The sequence below is a fragment of the Coturnix japonica genome, chromosome 1, assembly GCF_001577835.2.
Source record: "Coturnix japonica isolate 7356 chromosome 1, Coturnix japonica 2.1, whole genome shotgun sequence".
NCBI classification, from domain to species: Eukaryota; Metazoa; Chordata; class Aves; order Galliformes; family Phasianidae; genus Coturnix; species Coturnix japonica.
Window position 1 is genome coordinate 95,059,583 of NC_029516.1, and position 19,960 is coordinate 95,079,542.

Sequence of the window (19,960 nt, forward strand, 5' to 3'; positions counted from 1 at the left end):
AGCAAGCCAGAAAGTTTGAATTCTGGGCTTATTTAATCAGTTTGAGCTTTGTGATTTACTTCATGCTTTTTGAGGAGTACGTAGATGGATAGGAATAAGGTGGTGATTTGACTTCATGACTGTGATGCTTATAACATTTGAACTAGCTAACTAGTCTTAATACTTAACTTGACCACTTGACCATGAAATTAGTTTTGAATATCCATGTGTATCTATGTGTGTATAAAAATATACATGTATAAATATATGTGTATAAGGTCTGCTACAAAAGTAATGCCGCCTATTTTATTCTATTGGCTCATGACATCAGAGGCGGATGTTGCTGGTATAGCAGCAGAGATTGAACCTTCCCACCAATATCCCATTACATTTTGTTGTAGTGTGACAGATGGCAGCAGAGGGGCAGTCTGAGACAGTGGCATCTGATATGGAAGCTTGTATAAAGCAAAGGTGTGGAATTGAATTCATCCATGCTGGAAAAAAAGGCATCCATTGACAGCTGACTCTTGCTGAACATTTCTGGAGACCAAACAGTGCATGTGGGCACAGTGAGGCTGTGAGTAGTTTGTTTCAACAATGGCAACAGTGATAGGAAAGAAAAGCCGTGTTCTGGGTAGCCGTACACAGCTGTCACCACAAAATGAAGAGCATCTTGATCAGCACATTCATGCAAATCAGTGGATACTACTAGGGAGCTGTTCATAGAGCTGAATATTGAGACGGGGGTCCCACACATATTCACACAGGAACGGAGGGAATACCATATGCAAGTTTGTCAGGACCTATTGAACCAATGCCATGTGATCCAGGAAACTGTCAACTTCAGCCTCGTTACCAGAGATGAGATGTGATGTCACCCCTATGAGCCAGAATCAAAACAGTAGTCCATGGAGTGATGATGTGAATTCACTGTGAAAGAAAAATGTTTGAGACGCAGAAGCTAAAGTGATGTGCATTGTGTTCTGAGATAGGAAAGGGGTGATCATTCTGTATTTCTTGGACAAACCATCAACTCTGACCACTACTTTGCAGTACTGACTGAGCTGGAGGTAGAAACTACCGGAGTCAGGCAAAGAAGAAGCCAGCCTTTCTCATGCAACATGATAGTGCCAGGCCTCATACCAGTTTGAATACCATGGGGCATGTTGCCAGTCTTGGGTGGACTGTCCTACCACACTCACCATATCATCCAGATTTGGCACCTTCTGACCTTCATCTGTTTGGCCAGTGAAAGATGAACTGTGTGGGCAGCATTTTCCTAGCAATGAAGCTGTCAAAGGAGCTGCGAAACAGTTGGTCACCTCCACTGGGGCAAATTATTATGAGCATGGCATGCAGGCTCTTCATTGCTGGCAAAAATGCATAGCTGATGGTGGTGACTATGCTGAAAGATAGCATTTTGCAGCTTGGACTTTGCTCTACCAAATAGTGTAATTGTGTTCTTTCTTGTAGTTTCCATGGAAATCAATAGGAGGCATTACTTTCAAGGTAACCTATGTATAGGAAAATTTGACCAAGAAGTTGTCAAGGTTCAGGTTCACTTCTGTACACCAATGTAATGAAAACAGTGTGATTTCCATCCTACGTGCTCTTTTAGTTCAGAGTTGAGGTCAGTTAATCTTTTGCAAAAGCAGGAGGATTTTAAAATTATGACCACAGTCCTCACACAAAATCTTTGTGGTTTGTTACTTACTATGTTCATTTTTTGTAGTCCTGACTCTCATTATACAACACTAATGGTAACTGTGATGAGTATAACAGCTAATATTAGGAATTAGATCTCCGGTTCTAGTACTTTAAATATTTCTCTCATTCAGTGTCTTAGACTAGTCTAGTGCTAGTTGTACACTTGTACACTTGATGTCTGGAGTGTACGGGTCTTTGCTAGAATATATTACAAGACTCAGTGACTGCTGTGAATGTTTTCGGGGGGGGGGGAGGAGCATTGTCCAAAGACTGGAACTCTTAAGGCCTGGGGAATGTTGAAATTAACCGTCTATGCACTTTGCAGCTTGTGGCTCTCAACCAAAGTAGTGTTTGTCTTGTGGAAGGCATGCAGTGCCAGCTTCCTTCCACACCTCACAGCTTTTCCCCAATCACAGAAGTGTGAAAGCTGACTTGAAAAATACCTAGCATGCAGAATGTGTCCAGAGTAATTACAGTGAAAGAATCTCTGCGGGTTTTGAGCTGCCAGTGTGTGTGCCAGGTCAGACAGCGATCTGTTCCCTGCAGGGAGAAGTACCAGACTTGCTATCACCTATTCAGGGTTGGACAGGGAGGCAGCTTGCATTTTAAATCCTTGTGATGCTGTGTGCTCTTTGCAAAACAGCAAGGCTCTTCTTTGTCTTAGTACTGATAGCTTTGTCCCTGAAGCATGTAGGAAGGCAAACAGTGTCAGTAACAGCTTAACAGTGTTTTGATTTGTGTCCCTTCCCCAACTTGTACAGAAGCTAGTGAATTGAGGTGATAGGCGCCTGAAGGAGCAAGCTGTGCCTTTGGGCATTTTATTCCTTTAGAATGCTGACAGCAAGGGATATGATTGGCTTTGGCTTCACATGGAGCAGCAGCCATTACTTTTGGAGCCCTTCTGTCCATAAGTCTTCCATACTGATGTTAAATTTGTGGGTGAATATAGAAGGTGAATTAAAATTGGGCTAGTCTTTGGACATTGGATAATACAGGTGATGTTCTTAAGAGGTATTTAGGATTCAACTTAAGTCTATAGTTGAATGGTTCAGTCATATGAATTGCCAGCTGTTTCAGCAGCAGCAGCCTGTTTTCATAGGGGTTGCATCACACTAAACATCTTAATAGGTAAAAGTGCACCAGTGTTCCTCTTAATAGAGAGAAGCTATAAACCACTTTCTCAAGAAAGCAGTAAACTGTAGCTGCAATGTGTGAAGATGGGGAAGAGCACAGAGCAAACTTTTGCTCTCTATGGTGTTTAAGATCGCGATTATATCTAAATGCATCATACGTGGGATTTCTGTTACATACGCGTGTAGGGATGACTTCATTAAAATCTTGAGTAGACTAGACTGCATGGTGTAGTGTGGTTTTACATTTTGTTCATCTTAGGCTCTTTTTAAGGATGGATCTTGAGTCCAGATCAAATGCTTGAAGGAGAGGGAAAGTTCTTGAAGTCCAAAGAAGTTTCAGGGCTTTTTAATATTGCCAGCTAACTGCTTTGGGGGCAGTTACTGACATAATTTGGCAAACTCTACATGTAACGTATGCACTCTTTGTATACACAGGTAGAAGTTCAGCAATGAGAAATGCTGAGATTATAGAAGAAGCCTCTTAAATGTGGTTCCAGGCTTCTGTATGACGTTTTCTTTGACTTCCCGATTTTCTGTTCTTCCTGTTATCTTTTTGTTCTATTCATTGGAATGCACTTACTTTTTAATCTTAAACCTGACATACATGGAAAGAATGAGAGTTAGGCAAGAGTAGGGAGTTGTAAGTGTGCATGCAATGGAAGCATGGGGCAGAAAAGATGTTTGGAAATAACTCCCACTGTTAGTTACTTTTTTTCCTTCTTTTTTTTCTCCTTTTCTATTTGAGTCTGTTTGAGTTTAATGAATTTATAAAGTAAGTTTGATAAAATCTACTACCTACTTTTGTACTTGTGGTTTCTGGTCTGAGCGTGTTTCTGGTAAGTAGACTTTATCTTACTATGGGTGTTAGATTTGAGTCCACGTAGTTCATTGTGGTTGAAAAGAAGATGGTAATATTCGAAATGACATTTTAAGGAAGATGTTGAATTGTCTCTCAGGTAGTATCTACCTATTAAATCAATTATTTCTAATAATAAACCACTGAGATGGCCTTGAATCACAGAGGATTTGGTTACAGTTGGTGGTGTTATTAAGCTGAGAAGTAGAAGACAATTTCCACAGTTCTTAGGTATTATCAGAGATAATACTTTTAAAAACGAAATAAATTTAAGTAGGTTCATTCTTGAGATCAATGTTTTAAATTATCTGAAATTTGATGTTTATCTCGTATTGGTATTGCTTGGTTTTAAATTTGGTTTTGTAGATTCAGTTATTTCCCTTGATCTTAAACACTGAGGTAAAAAAAATCTTGTGGAATTTAGATCCTTTAAAGAAGAAAGGTGAATTTGGGGACAGAAGAGAGATTAGCAGTACTTTGATTTGAAAAGTTGCTTCGTTTTCATACGGGCCTCCTGCTTCACATTCTCATGGGGTGAAGTTGCTAATTCCTTGGCTTAGCTTCCATTAAAATGCTAATTAAAGAGCTGATCTGAGGATGTGGTGTTATGTTAAATTCAGACTGAGTCAATTTTGATCACTCCCCCATACTTTATTTATAGTGACTTTCCATCTAAAACTTCATAACTATTTTCCAAACACGTTTCTAGAATAAGTGTCTTTCCGACTTGGCCAGTAAATGCTTGATGGAAATACGAACTCGGATTCTGCCATTTGTTCCTTACTCCATACCTAGTAAATTATACTGTCATAGTTACAGAGAACTGTTCCTATCTGGTTCTGTATGTCCATCTTGCCCTAGATGGTTATCTCCCATCCCCTGCCTGGCTTTGAACATCCAACCAGTTGTCCTGACTCCTCAAATTTTTGTTGCCTACTTTCCTGAAAGCCTTTTTACATTCAGAAGTCACATGCAATTGATTTTTTGTCATGAGTGCAGCATGGCTAGCACGTTTACTTTTCACTTGATCTACCACTTTTAGCTTTATTTTGATCTTTTCTGAGTAGTGCATGTCTATCACTGGTTGTACTCAACAGCTACTGTTCCATGTTGTTTATGCTTTTATGGTGATTGCAGCTTCATGTTTTGCACCAGGTCTTCAAGCTTGTTCCTTAGACAGATACAGGACAGCTGGGGATTGCTCTGCATGCCTGGCTACAGTTTCTACTGATATTAGCAATATTTTTTTTTCTTTGTTCCCCATTCTTAATCTGCTGTTTGCTTTTTCATCTTGTATACTAAAGCAGGGTGTTATAGTTAAATGATTCTCTCCAGTTTCCTGTCATTTCTCATTGTAAAACTCATTTTCTTTCTTAAGCCGGTATTGATCTTGACAAGTTTACAAATATGTGTTTTTATCATTTTCAGTAATAAGTTTTTAGTGTTTCATTACATATTCGGTAACATTAAGGAGGGTTTTTCCTAGTTTTACTGCTTTTGAATTGCAGCTTTCTTCTAATCATATCTTTACATTTTTTTGATTTCCACCTCAGTAGGGAATCCCAGGAGAATCTTTTGTAATTGCTTATCAGCCAAAAAAAGACATAACTTTATGCTTCTGTTATTACATTGAAGGGAATTTGAGGGCAGTCATGCTAATTATGATGAAATTGTCTTTTTGTTTAGGGGGGATATCCACTGTTTGTAAATACTTTCTATTAACTGAGTGAGTAGTTAGAAGAACTTGAATGTAGTCCTAACTAACCCTTAAAACTGAGCACTTGGTGTCCATTTCCCTTTTTGTCTTCAGTCTCTTCTTGGACAAGAGCTTTGGTGGCTTGAGAGGGCTTCTTTTTCAGCCAGTTCTTTTTATTTCTGTTCTTTTGACTTTGTCATCTCATGAGCTCCTTCTGGCCAGCTAAATAGATGGAACATTGGATAGTGGTGCAGTCTTTTTAGATGGCTCTTATTTCAACCACAGAATTGCCCTTTCCTTTAAGACTGGGTGCATGTCTCCATAGTTTTTCAGAGATGTCTGCTTTGCCCAAGCTCTCTTTCAAGCTCCTGCCAAGAATGAGGAATGCATATTGTAGCTTCAGCTCATGAGTTCACATCCATTTAGCCTCCAATAGGACAAAAGATACTTTGCCTTCTGCATGTTGCTAATTTTTTTAATGCACTTGCTTGGTGCCATCTGAATTCTTTACAACTGATAGAAACTATAGTAGAGTTTTTACTCATGCTGGTGGTGTATCATAGATTCCCCTCACAAAGAGGTTGTTGGAGCTGTGTTGCAGTTCTTACTGGCTATTACTGTGCATTTGTGGTTTTGATCCTGTGCAACAATTGACTGTTGCACCTCATCTGCTCTTATTTTTGCAATCAGTTGAGATTCTGAAGAAGTCTTTGCATTAAATAACTTTCTGCTCACTCATATGATATTTATGGTACACTGAAATGAGCCACAAAAGGACATAACCACACTGTAACTTTAGGACTTCTACTGATCTTTGACTCAGGGAGGCTTTGGAGTGAAAGAAGGGGTGCAGCGTAGACAGGCCTGATTGAGTGATAAGCTCAAGTTTGAGTGGAGGCTGTCTGCATTTGCAGGCTATGGTGGAGGTAGGCCCATAGGAATGGGTATTTGTGGAAAGGCACTTGGTTATCTTGACATATGTAGCTACTGCAGTGTTGGTGGCAGCAGCATGAAGTACTCTGCGAAATGTGACCACATCGTTCCTCATCCATGGAGAAAGCCAACCATAGACAGAAAGTGTCTTTTGCAATGTACCTCTCTTGTGTTTGGCAACTGGCTGCACAGTTAACGTGCTAATTAACACATTTTCACTTGGGCAGCTGTAAGTTTTAAAAGCATGGAGTAGAGGACTGAGGAAGCTTGATCTGTAGATAACAGTCCATTGGTTTTCCTGGGGCAGTTTTCCAAGTACGCATTTTCCAAGCAAAAGCATTTGGAAAGTCTGCAGTGACTTCCCCCTCTTCCTTCTACATCTATAATGGGGTCACTAGATCTGCATCTCCTGGAGAATAAGGTAATTACCTTATTCAGCCAAACGGTGAATGGAGTTCACTGATGAAGTTCACCAAGTTCACTAAGGGTGAACCCAGTTGAAAAGGTTCTGGCTTAATTATGCACCCAGGAGGATGAGCAAAGGCTAGAATTGCATACCATGGCTTACATGCTCTTTCTAACGCTTCCTGCTCTCCAGCGTGGGTATTCTGGCACTGGTTGCCATTTGCTCCTGTTTTTGTTTTTTTTTTTTCTTCAGTTTATTTTATTTTATTTTTATTTTTATTTTTTTTCCCTCCTTGCTTCCCCGCAGTTGTGGTACTAGAATAACTGCTGGCTGTTTAGGAAAAAATGTTGTGGCTTCTGGGTTGGGAGCCAGGCAGTACCATTTCCTATGTCCTCAACTGGTCTGGCTCTGAGGCAAGCCAAGGAACCTGTGTCTGTGGATATTATGGTTAGCACAAGCTAGCCTATATATAGTTTGGTTGATGGCTTTAGCAAGCTATGGTGAACCATGATCTTTTTTGGAGAGGAGGAATGAGAGGGATTGCAGTGACAAGCTTTCAAAACCAACAATTAGTTTATGTTTTCAAAGTACTTCCACAAATGGAGAGGTTGCACAAAAGCGTAACATTTTACAATTCTGAATGTAGAAATCTGTGGCTTTCTTTTCTTGTTCTTTTTGTTTTGTTTTGTTTTTAAATACATAGGATGTAGTCTTAGATTTCATTGTGTTTGGAAACTGTACTTCATGTTGGACATGCTGCCACTCAAGGAAAATGCTGATTTGTTGGCAAGTATAAAAGATACAGAAAGCCAAAGTGTTGCTTGAGGGCAGGAGGGATGCAGAAGAATAAGCTTATCCAATACATTTAAATTAAGTACACATAGTTGTTATAGAAGAGTATATTGTACACATAGTTGTTATAGAAGAGTATATCATACATGTCCACATCTGGACATGCTGCTGATTGTCTAAAGGTCTCAGTCAATTATGGTCTCTTTTTAACGGAGCTCTGTTTATGGATCAGATTTTTTAGTTTGGCAAACCATATTTCTTTCTAAGTGTATGTTTTCCAGCCTGGTGTTGGAAGCAGTACAGGTGTGCTGCAGTGCACAAAATAGTAAAGCTATTAGATTACCTGCCCTTTCTTTCCTAAAACTTTTTTTTTCTTTTCATTATTAATATGAATAAGTCAAATCCTAGTGGTCATTGTCAGATTCTTATTTTGAAGTCAGAACCTCATAGAGAATGATACTTATATCATTGCTTTTGTTTTGCAAAAGCAGTAGTTGTTATTTTTCTCTTCTTTCTTGAAGCCAGATTTCTGGTACGGTTCTTGCAGCATGAACCTATGGATGTCATTAACAGTTTTGTCACCCTACTTTTCGCACTGTCCTGTGCAACGCTCTGATGCAGCCACTGTTAGAAAGGTGTTTCACCTGCAGCTCCTGATTTAGATGAGTTTTGAGTACTGAGATCATGTGTTAATGGAAGTAGCATAAAAACGTATCTAGAGTTTGAGCCAGATTTTCACATCTCTGTTTCTTTTAAGTCATGTCAAAGAGCTATACAGAGTTTGAGAAAATAGTTGTTCATGGAAAAAGTATTGAGAGGAGCCCCAGCTCTGCTCTCACTCCATTGTGTTAGAACATGGAGGATAGGATCAGGTGAAGCCAAACTGTTAACTTTCTCTGGCTGCTACTTATACTTCTCCAGTAGCAGAAATTTGAACAAATGTTTTCCATTATGATAAAAGAACACATGGGTGTGTTGGAGTTATTGTGAAAATGCCACTTGGTCTACTTGGCTTTCCAGATGACATGATTTATATGTAGACTTCATGTGAGGGCTGTATAGTTTACCTGTCTGTCAGGCTCTAATTCATAAGTTTTGAACACACTGGTTTTGTTGCAGGTAAGCTTGAAGGAAAAGGCTGAAGTCAAATTTAGACACCTAAAATGTTTGTGAGAACAGCTTGATTTGTGGCAAAAAGGCAAAAAGACATCCTAAGTCAACAGAAAAATAATTTTCCTATTTTTGAGCTAAAATATGATTTAAATTAATATAATGCTATCCATAAGCTGTTTTAACAGTGCCTTCGCCCTAATTTTTAGTACTATGACAAGATATACCTTTAGTACTTGTCTGTTGTGAGAAACGTTAGTTTTAATGCATGGAAGAACTTTGGCAAGGCAGTGACATTTCTTCATGTCTGGACTTACTCATCTGGTTGCCTCGATGGTTTTACAACACAGCCTAAACATACATTGAAAACAAATCCCAGGCATTTTTGCTTAGGCTCTATGTGTTGGAAATAAATTTCCCAAACAGTTCATGTAGAGGGTGAGAAGGAAATAAAATTTCTGATTAATGGTTAGGAGCAGTAGGTGCAGACTCTTGACTTTCACAGGTCAGTTAACCCAAAGAAACAAGAAATCGTTTCAGAATATCTGTGCTCCAGGTCTTTCAAGGAGCAGTTGGTGTTGCAAAATGTTCTGTGTTGAACACCTTTACTCTGCATTTGGAAGCTCCTTCTTATCACCTTTCATCCTCTGCAGAATGAAAGAGAGGTTCTATATGCCAGGGCGTGGACTATATACATATACACCATATACATACTATAACGTTATGGTGCTACCTTCTTCACTGATTTCCATTAAGAGATTCAGATGCTAAACGGCTCTTCTTTTTAGAGTCACAAGATTTACTCTGAGTAATCTTCTTCATTAAATTATTAAGTATTATATAAGTTGTTGGGTTGTTTTTTTTTTATTTTCCTGCCTGCGAAATAGCAGTACTTTGAAAACCAGCTCTTTCATTACTTCATCATTTGCAGCTGTTGCCATTTCTACAGACAGATAGACTGGGGAACATACATTGATGTTAACTTTTGCAGAGAGCTGGGAATAACCCTTTGTGGTTTGTTTTGTGTTCAGTTTGATGTCCACTTATTTTCTTTTCCCTGCAGGAGATTGGTTTCTTAAGATACTTATCACTGGGAGTGTACCAAGTTTGCAGTTGTTTTCAAAACCTTGTAATTTATACTTAATTAACATTTCCGTAGATATTACAAAGCGTTGCTGCTGAAATCACTGCAGTAAGCAAGAAAGTGTTGCATCTGTTTCACCTACTGTTTTTTGGCTGCCCATTCCTCATAGTTATTTTTCTGAGGAGTGAAATCTCTGCATGTTAGGCTAATTACTGCATGCCGGTTCTTTTATTCTTAAAAAGGCTTGGATGTCAGCTACACAAATGTAATGAGACACGCAGCACTTTAGGCAAGGGTCCAATTGTCTATTACGCATGTGCTGTTGAAGTGATGTGGCAAAGTGAATGTAGTGCTAATTGTTATATCTGACAAGCCACAGGTTGGTGTTCCCCATGATGTTCACTTGAAATGTTTTGATGAGTAGCATTAACTAGCATCAGTGGGCCAGAAGTCTTTCAAACTGTTGTCAGGTTGTAGTTGCTTTTTGCCATACGTATTTACTTAGACCTCTGCAAGGATCTGCCAAGGTGATACCAGGTGAGTTAAATCCATTGACTATTGCCTTTTTGTCAGTGATGGTGCTGCCTGCCTCTGAAATCTGCAGAAACTTTACCACTGCCATAATTCACAGAGGAACTGGCTGTTGGTTGTGTAAGAAAAATTGTCTTTCTTAAAGGAAGTGCTTTCATGTTACGTTCTCAGGTTACTACACATTCCCTTCCAGTACTTTGCCATACAAATGCATGTGTTAATTGTAATAACATAATAAGAATAACCAGATCTGTGTACATTTCCTGCTCTCTCTCTCTCTCTTTTTTTTCTCTCTTAAAAGCCTGAGACTGCAGCTGTGCTGAAACGCACTGTAGAGGCTCTCATGGAGAGAGGAGCCATTGTGAGGAACCTCGAAAACCTGGGAGAAAGGGCTTTGCCATATAAAATCTCCAAGCACAACCATCGCCACAGAAGAGGAGGGTATGCATGATGATTTTTTTTCTTAAAAGCCTTTCAGAGATCCTATAAAATATACACATGTAACTGTCATCGTCTGGTCTTCCTTGTGCTTTTGGGGAGTAGATATGTGATGTCTGTCACCTCAGCGAGGCTTCTTTGGCCTCTTCGTGCATGTGTTGCCCTGTTATGTGCCTCTTTGTTTTGCATGGCGTTGGCTTCTTGTTCGTTTTCAGATGTCATGTTGTGTGTGGCCCAAGTTCAGGCCTTCAGAACTGCTTTCCCTAGTGTACACAATGTTATTTTGTTAGGGCGCTTTTACGTAACTGTTTTCCAAGCCAGTCAGGCTGTTTACTGATAAAAGTCTTACTTAATCTGCTGGTTGCTAATTGGCAAGATTGATTCTTTTTCTCTAATGCATCTGTACTAAATGTTAATCACCATATGTATCCCGTAGGACTTGTGTTTGCGGTACAGTTGTTAAAGATGACCATGTAAGTACAGCTTGCCTAGAGAATAAATGGTTCCAATTGTCCCCAGAAATGGTTCTCAGCTGGCCCATCGGGTGCCAGGCTTCTCTGGGGCTGGCTGGGTGGGTGCTGTGGGTTTCACCCCGATCACTCGTGTTGGTGTTTGTTGCTCCTTGGACTACCTCCGACATGGAAATGGAGGCTGGCTCCTCCACTAAGGTTGAGAAATGTTGCTAGGCAACCTGTGCTGTGTGGCGCCAGGCCTGCCTGCAGTAATTCAAATAACAATTAGCTGCACGCTTTCCCCATCCTTCCAGTGCAGCCAGCTGTCATCGGGTGGCTGACCAGCATGTGTGCCACCTTCCTTGGTAGTCATTTGGTACCAGAGAAAATGAGGTGACTCCAGAGGTGAGGTTTTTATGAAGCCCTCCTTAGATCATTTCCTGGGGCTGGCTTACAGCTCTGCTCCCTCTGCTGAAGACCTCTCCCTTCTCCTGTGAAGGAGCACAGCAGGCTGACAGAAAGGATAGGGAGGGAAACCTCCATGGTGTGCCAGTTCCTTACCCAAAAGCAATGGCAATGTGGCCAAGGATTTCTTGCACTTTAGCTCCATGTTGCTGTGATGGTCTGCATTCAAAATGTGGCTCGATCCTGTATGTTTTGCATTTTAGTCTTGTTGTCTCAACACAGGAGCTAATCAAAGCCTTGTCTCAAGACAGAATTATTAATTGCCTTATTCTTTTCAGAGTGATTAAGCAAAATGAGGATCTGGTATATTTCATTATAGATGGGAACTAAGGCTGAAGCTGAGACTTCCAGATTTTCTTTTAGGGTACTTAACACCTTGAAACACTTCACCACTTTGCATCACAGTTTCCCTTTGGCTTGAGAAGAGACACTTTGGAGGTCAGGTGTTGGTTTCTTGTCAGGGAGACCAAAAGAGAAGGAGGAGGAGAACACAGTAGCCAGACAGAATTATGTAGCAGAACTGAATAGAAGGCATATCACAGAATCACAGGGGTTGGAAGGGACCTCAAGAGATCTTCAAGTCCAACTCCCTGCTAAAGCCAGTCCCCTACGATAGGTTGCATTGGTAAGCATCCAGATGGGTCTTTGATATATCCATAGAAGGACACTCCACCATATCTCTGGGCGATCTGCTCCAGTGATGTCATCCTTACCATAAAGATTTTTCACATGTTCATCTTCCTGAACTTCCCGTGTTCAGGCTATTACTTTATTTTACCGTGTTTATAGGCTATTATTCCTCACCCTATTGCTATGCACCCACTGAGAAGAGCCTGGCCTCATCTGTTTGCCTCCCACCTCCTGTTAGATATTTATAAACATTAATCCTTTCTCCAAAGGATCTTTCAGATTATGTAAGCTAGTTTAACTTGTTTACTACAACATGTTATCTGTTTAATAGGGAGAAGGAAGAGATCAGTATACTGTAACTCTCTTCTTTGCAGTCCTTAGAGCAGATAGATTTTCTGTTTGAGGTTGGGTTTTAGTAACAAATAATTACCATGTTTTAAATCATGGCTATGAAGCTGTCAGATTAATATGACCGTTGCTGTTCTTCCTCCACCTCCCAGTTCAAGTATGTCTAAATAATTAGCCTTCATTCTGCTTGCCGTGGATTTGGACTCTCTGTATTGGAATATGGCAGTTCTCTGCTCTAAATTGTCTGGCTTCTTGAAAGGGAGAGGTGATTAAAAGTGTGTACTTCAGGAAAGAATAATGTTATTTGGATAATTTAAATTCAGGAGAAACAAGATATTATAATGGGAAGCAGCAGCAGTTTCTGGACCTAGTAATGTGAGAGAATGCATCTGTGTTGTAGATGTCAGGGAGGTTGTAGTTCACTGTACAGGAGTGGTGGATTCTTAATACACTGATATTTTATATGGTCTGAAGGATAACTTACTCAGGATATTAAACATAGTATGGGAACAGAAAGTGAAAAGTCAGTTCTTTGTTCACCTCATAAAATCAGTCTGTTCTGCTTTACAGCACCCATCATTTTATTTTATTTTATTCCTAATGGGAAAGAAAACTTTTCAAGCTCAAGCTAAATATACACACCTATACCCACTAAGAAATCTAAGATCTTTGTTCCTTAATAACAAGCTAATTCTGCTTGTATCCCCTTCCATACCAAGTTGGTATTGAGTGCTAGATTAAACAGCATATTAATCAGTGTAGTTATTCTGGGCTTTTTCTGAAGTGACTCAAAGGGCTTCCGTGGTAGTGCAAGTGATGCTGTGTTTCTGCAGGAAGAGTGGTGAACCTTTTGAAAGCTTTTCATTTTTGAGGAGTGAAATTGTTTGTTTAGTTTTGTGGATTTCAGCAGAGCTCTTCAGGTAGCGTGTTTGCTGAGAGCATGTAGATGTCACGGGCTCAGGATGTGCACTGAATCCATTACTTCCTTTGACCTCCTCCCTGGTTTTACTCTGTGAAAATTAGTGCGATACAATATTCATAGCATTGGTCACAGCTTCGTAGAGATCGTATCTTAGAGACAGCCCTAGTGACCTCTGCACGAACCATCTTCCTGTCACTCAGAGCGGCACAGAGTCCCCTCAGCTGCATGGAGTATTTACTGGGAAGACAAAATGATTTTCCTCAGCATCCTGGTTCCCTTATAAACAGCCATTGTTACCCAAGCTGTTCCCTTATCTTGACTCAAGGACCATCAGCATGGCACTGCCAGCTGCTCACAGCTCTGCTGAGACGTGCTCTGCAGCATGTTGAGAGCCCATCCTTCTCGCAGCCTTTTGCTGTGTGTTCTCTTCATTTAGTTAATTTCATTTTAGTTAATTTAGTCCATTTTTAGCTGTAAGTCAAGTCTTTACATACAGCGCATAGCATAAAACATTATGACTGATGGAGGCAGACAGAAGTGTCTTTAGTAAATGGCAAAGAATTAAACCTAAAATGCATGGTCATTGGTTATGAGGCAGGTATCCTGAATTCTCAGTACAGCTTTTTTCCCTCTCAGTTCTGCAGTGCTTCAGCATCATCTATCTCAGCTATACAGCATTACAGGTGCATTACGAATTTAAGAATATCCAGGAGACTTTGTGGAGAACGAGAATTTTGCTGCCAATTGATCTATAAAGCTGCAATTTTTCAAAGGTTGCTATAGGGGACAGTGGCCCACAGCTGTCACTGGAATGAAAGGTTTTACTCCACTGGCAGCTTTGAAGACCTCAGATCACATGTATAACTGGCTTGTTTTTTTTCTCTGGAAACAATATTCACTGAGCAGGTGGTCCCTGTGCACTGAGTGTATATTAAAAGAAATTCAGGTCTTTCTGTTAAGTGCATCTCTTCTGACAGAAAACACCTTCTGTTTTTCAGAGACCTAATACCAACAGGCCTTGAATTTAAGGAATTACAAAAAGAATATCCTTCAGGAACTGTATGGGTACATCAAGAGAATAAAGCTTGTAGATTGTTAGTGTACGGGTATTTTAAATGGAAGTTAAAGTGACTACTCATTAATGGTGTTAATTTTGTTTTTAAACTATTTAAGAGTATGATTCAAGTATGTTCTGTAGGGTAACACAAAAATTGTTAGCAAATACTGTTCGCCTTACAGATGAATGAAGCGTGACGCAGGCATGCTTTGGTTCCAGCGTGGGTTAGGTGTATAAGGGTACTGGGCACTGAGCCTGAATGACTTGCTCATGGCCATCATGTCTCCGAAAGAAACCAACAATGGGAGAGTGTAAATAAGGTTTCTTGACTGTATTTCCTAATGGATTATAGGTTTGTGCCAAGTATTTGTTCTGCTAGCTATGACTTAACCGCTTTTGATACATTGTACTTGAATTGCTTTTAGTAGAGTGTTTTTAATATATATATATTTATAATATATATATATTTAATACTATATCATATATATTGGGATGTATTTATTTCTGGAACAAACAGAAGCAAACTGATATATATATGAAGTCGTGGAATGTTAAAGTCTAAATGTGTGTTTGCTGTTTAAAATGATACAGGAACAATGAATCTCTCAAAGCTGCTTTCAAATGAAGGGTCTAGACTATGGCTTGCTGATGACGCTATAGAGCCATTGCTGCCTATGTGGTCAGTGCTGAACTGAGGAATATTGCAACTGCTTGTAAAATGATAGATCTCAGTAGTACAGTCTGTGGGTTTGCACTTTGTGGCATACCTGTTTTCTTTGGCCTTGCCAGACTATGCCTTAATCATATGCTTGTGACACTTCATGCTTCAAGGCATCAGATTAAGGAGCTGGTTTGGGGGAGGTGGTTGGTATGCAGGATATTTTTACTTCAGGGAAGCTGGTACAAGGGAGGCTGCAAAACAGATCTCTAAAAAATAGGTTTGAGGCACTCCTTTGGGAAGGTAGTGGCTCAGACGTTTTGCAAACTAGGGTTCTGTTTCACTGGAAGGAGCTATGGCAGGGGCTTTAGGGAAAGGAAAGTGGCCAGGCGTAATTGGAGTCTGCGTGTTGCCGCCTTCTGGCTATCTTGATATGCCCTAGAGATTTGTTGTTAGAGATTTTTTTTTTTTTTAAAATGTTACTTCTATTTATATTTATTGTTATTTCTGTTGTAGAAAAGATGCTGTTCATCAGCCTAGTCAGTGCTCAGATTTGGTACCATTTGTAAATCAGTACAGCACTGTGGTCTTTCCCTTCCGCTTTGCTCTGTGTCAGTGTGCTTTCCCTTACTTAATCTACCTCTAACATAGTAATGTTTTTAGACCTTTCTTACATCTTTTATGTTTTCATTCTCTTTATTTGTGAGCTGTCTAGCTAAACTGTGCACGATTCTGGTTATTCATAACAACTTGCATGTTCTGTTTGCCAACCTTTTCATTGCTTTGGTTTGTTGTTTCTTTTCCCCTTTTAAAATCTGATTTTGAATAGGTGGCAGTGCTCATTAGTTCATGGTGAATTGGGCTTTGCAAGGCTGTCTTAACATGTGCTTGGGGAATTTTCTTTTGGAGTTGCACAGGGAAGACCCTATTGGTGCTGCAGTGTGTTGAGTAGCACAGGTACCTTACTTGGAGGCTGTCCTGGCTTTGTCACGAATTTCTCCCAGCTGCCCTTGGTGGTTTAGGGTCTGAAGAAGTTTCTCCTTTTTGTGGAAGCACCTTGTGTTTTGCTTTTATTTGGCTCATGACTTCACAATTCATTGCCAAAATGTGGGCTTATGGCAGAAGAGGCATGTGAGTCTGCCTCATTTCTTAGTGCCATGGTAGCTAATATACAAGGAATAGATAATTATCAAGAGGAGTATTTCAGTAATTGGGTATGATGTTCTTTAAGAGACTGAGTATTTTGTAAGCTTAGCTATGTGAATTAAGTTACATGTTCAAACTTCTCCTTTCCTATAATATAGGAACTGTACTTACACAACTTATTTTTAAGCTTGTGTGGAATATTATTCCCTGAGGACAAGAGATGCTAAATTGCCATCCAGTAACCCATGCTACCTGGATATAATTCTACTTATTTTTAAGGGTGAAATCATAGTTTTCCATCAGAGGTATTTTCAGGATTGTTTTTGGGTTCTCCCAGCCCCTCCTCATAAAATATAAGCTATATATGATTGAAGGACTTCATCTTGCAGGTAATTCCCTCAGGTAGACTCCCTTGATTTTTTTATGGCTCCTGAGGGCCAAATTGGAGAAAAGAAGAACAGATGAAAGACCTTGCAAACTTTCTTAGTACCACCAGATCGAATTTATAGTTAATGTACAACCCGGGCTGTTTGGTTTATTCAGATCTGGGAACATCTTACATCTCGGTCTGTTTCAGCAAAAAGGGTTCTGAATCTGCATTGTACCGGGGTGAGAACAAAACCAGTTTGAATACTTGAGTATTAGGCATGTATGTAGTATTTTCTACAAAACTGATTGTCTTCTTCCACTAGATGGGGCTTTCTCCATTGATGAATTGAACCATTACTTTCCCTTCAAATGCTTTTGTCCACGTGTATGTGTAAGTGTGCACGTACCTCGGGTACCAAAGCCCTGAAATACTGTTTTTTTTCTCACCTTATCTTTGAGACTGCAGTTTGCGGTCTTCACAGTGCAATCATTTGAGATGTCGCTAGGCGTCATTTTTTGGTGCGCTGAATTCTGTATCATCTCTTTGCAAGCATGTTGATTACAATGTAACGGCCACTCCCAAACAGTAATCCTTTCAGCTGTCTTTGTGACAAATTTGCTTACTTTTCAAACGCTGCCCAGTGAGCATGGCTTCTAAAATACTCCTGATAGGTCAAGCTTGTTTCTGTTTTGCAGAGAAACAGTATTATTCTATTTTTCTTCAACACTGCAAATATCTTTCCATTATTGCATTAGCTTAATAACAGGCACCTACGTATTGCTTTGGCAAATGAAATTTCTGAAGACTGTGGACAATTAACAATTAATTAATTAGTTTTCCTCAGCGTACTGGTTTATCATGGATTATCATGGCACTGAGGACAAGTAGCTGCAAGAATCGAGGAAAAAAGCAAACTGGCTCTTCAAGAACAATGCAGTGGTTCCGGAGATGAAGTGGGCATTCATGTAGCAAAGCAATTTTGCTAGCAGGGGATTACCATAGTAAAAATGAATGTCCAGCTATTCTCATGAGAGTACCACAGCTTGCTTTCCTCGTAACAGTTTCTTGTTCCTTTCTTGGGTGCTTCAGTTGTACATTTTCTTGCCTTATCTTCCACTTTCCCATTATGGAAGCTTACTTAGACTCACTGTTGCTGTGTAAAGGAAAATTTTAAAGGCAAGATAGCTAATTGAGCTTGAGATTTAGGCATACAAACATTTTTTGGTCACAACTGTGGACCACGCAGCCTTTTCCAAGTCTACTGTGTGTGCTTTTTCCTCTGCTCCCTCGGCATATTGCACTTAGCCCTACAGTCATGTTACAGGAGGATTTACAAGTGAGTTTTGATCCAGGTGTCATTCAGGATTCTTTGAAGCCATATAGTGTCCATTTGAAAGCCAAATATTTGTGCATCTTTAGGACTCAGTGTTCAAACCTTAATGGCTTGGATGTATTAAAAAGGATAAATGAAACCTGGTGGGTCTCTTTCTTTTTTCTTTTTTCTTCTTCTTTTTTTTAAATGTAAGCATTGTTCAGTTTTGTTTCACTGGGTACTCTGCTCTCCTGTATTTACATCATCTTTCTGTTTACAGTCGAGCAAGATGACAAAAATAACTGCAGTCTCGTATTGAATCAATGGAATTTTCCTGCATTTCTCCCCTGGTGACTTGGCTGACTCCTAGACAGCCTAAATGCTTTTGCATTTTTGCTTGCACGAATGAGGTAGTTCCTCTCCTGTATTTTTCCCCATCTTTAAGTCTCACTGGGATTTGCTCTTGCTTACTACACAAACAGCAGACAGTGTGGTGGATCGGGTCATAGATCGCTGGCTGAAATTGAGGCATGCCTTATTAGAGTGGATGAAAAAAGCCCATAACCTCGTGACAGCTGATTTAAATGCTTGCATTTGGAGGGAAGGTGTTCCAGATCTCCGCAGGAATTGCATTGTCAATTGTGTTTGCTTATTCTTTTTGCAGCTGTTATTTTCTTCTCTTCCTTTAATGAAAGAATAACATTTCTTACGCTGGCCCCTCCTTTGCTCTATTTTACACAAGGATTCAGTTTGCTGCTTGTTACCTTGAAGACTGGTTGCTGTTCTTTAAAAAAAAAAAAAAATATGGCTTTGTCCCCAATTACTGCAGTTTTGTGTCCTCAGATAAAATACCTGTTCTGCGAGGAGCCATAAAGATATGCTGCAACAGCTCATCCTCCCATCCCCCACTTCTCCTTCAGTTATCAACAGTGCGTCAGTGGAAATTTCCACCGTTTGCTAATGTAAGAGAAAGCACAAAGTTGCAAAGCAGCCTTTTGAAGGGAAAAAAAAACAACACAACCACCCAACGCTGCAAAACCAACAACAACAACAAATCTACTGCTGTTTTAGAAGCACAATGAAAAGCAGCATACCACTTGCAAGCAGAAATGAAATCAGACTCGGGAGAAGTGGGATTAACACGGTGTGTCAAAGGGCACGGTTTGCAAAATGAATGAATGCTCCTGCAAACCTAAAGCTGGGGAATTGGGCATGGAAGCGATGGCATGGCGTCAGCTGGGATTTCTCAGCCCATCCTCCCTTATGTTAGTCAGGTGTGAGTGGACTGGGAAAGGTTCCTCCAATGGAGAAGATCTAAGTGGCATTTGTTAAATTTACCAGTGGCTTTTTATGGCTTTAACAGAAAAAAAAAAAGACTTTCCCTTTTCAAGGGATTGTGCATCCTTCAGGATTGTTATGCCACAATTCTAATGACTTGTCCAAGCTTCAATCTCATTCTCCTTCCTAAGCTTTTAACCAGGTGGCATCTCCCATTCTCTGATCTTCAGAAAATAGGAGGCAGGTCATTTTTCCAAACAAATTAAGCTGAACCCCATTCCCTCCGTGGAGGTGTGCAAGGAAGATTGAGCCACCTGTAATCCTCCAAGCCCCCCTTAAGGCGAGCTGTCCCTGCTGCAGTCACCATAGCTGACATGAGCTGGCGCTGGTCCCCACTCCTGTGATGCAGAGCCAAGGCCTGCACCAGATGGGCACCTGTTCTGCAGGAGGGGCTTCTTCGGTGCAGGCTACAAGGAGATTTCTTGCCATCAGGCTCCTCACCTCACCTGGGGGGAACTTGGTGCTTCCATCTGCTTTTACTGAAAAAGTCTTCAGTCCTAAGTTGTGACTGTTAATACAGATGCCAGTGTAAGAGGTTCAGGATGAGGATGTCTGGCAGAGAAGAATTTTCTTTGCACTGTTTTCTATGTACGAATT

The 19,960-nt window shown here is 40.2% G+C and overlaps 1 protein-coding gene across 2 annotated transcripts in view; it reads left to right on the top strand.

Moving 5' to 3' along the window:
* The window catches only part of MRPS6 (mitochondrial ribosomal protein S6), a 45,263-nt gene that overhangs the window by 22,486 nt on the left and 2,817 nt on the right, over window positions 1-19,960 (top strand). For both annotated transcript variants that reach the window (XM_015881984.2, XM_032448817.1), the window contains one exon: window positions 10,529-10,668. In XM_015881984.2, coding sequence (XP_015737470.1) covers window positions 10,529-10,668 — 140 coding nt within the window. The remainder of the gene's footprint in view (window positions 1-10,528; window positions 10,669-19,960) is intronic.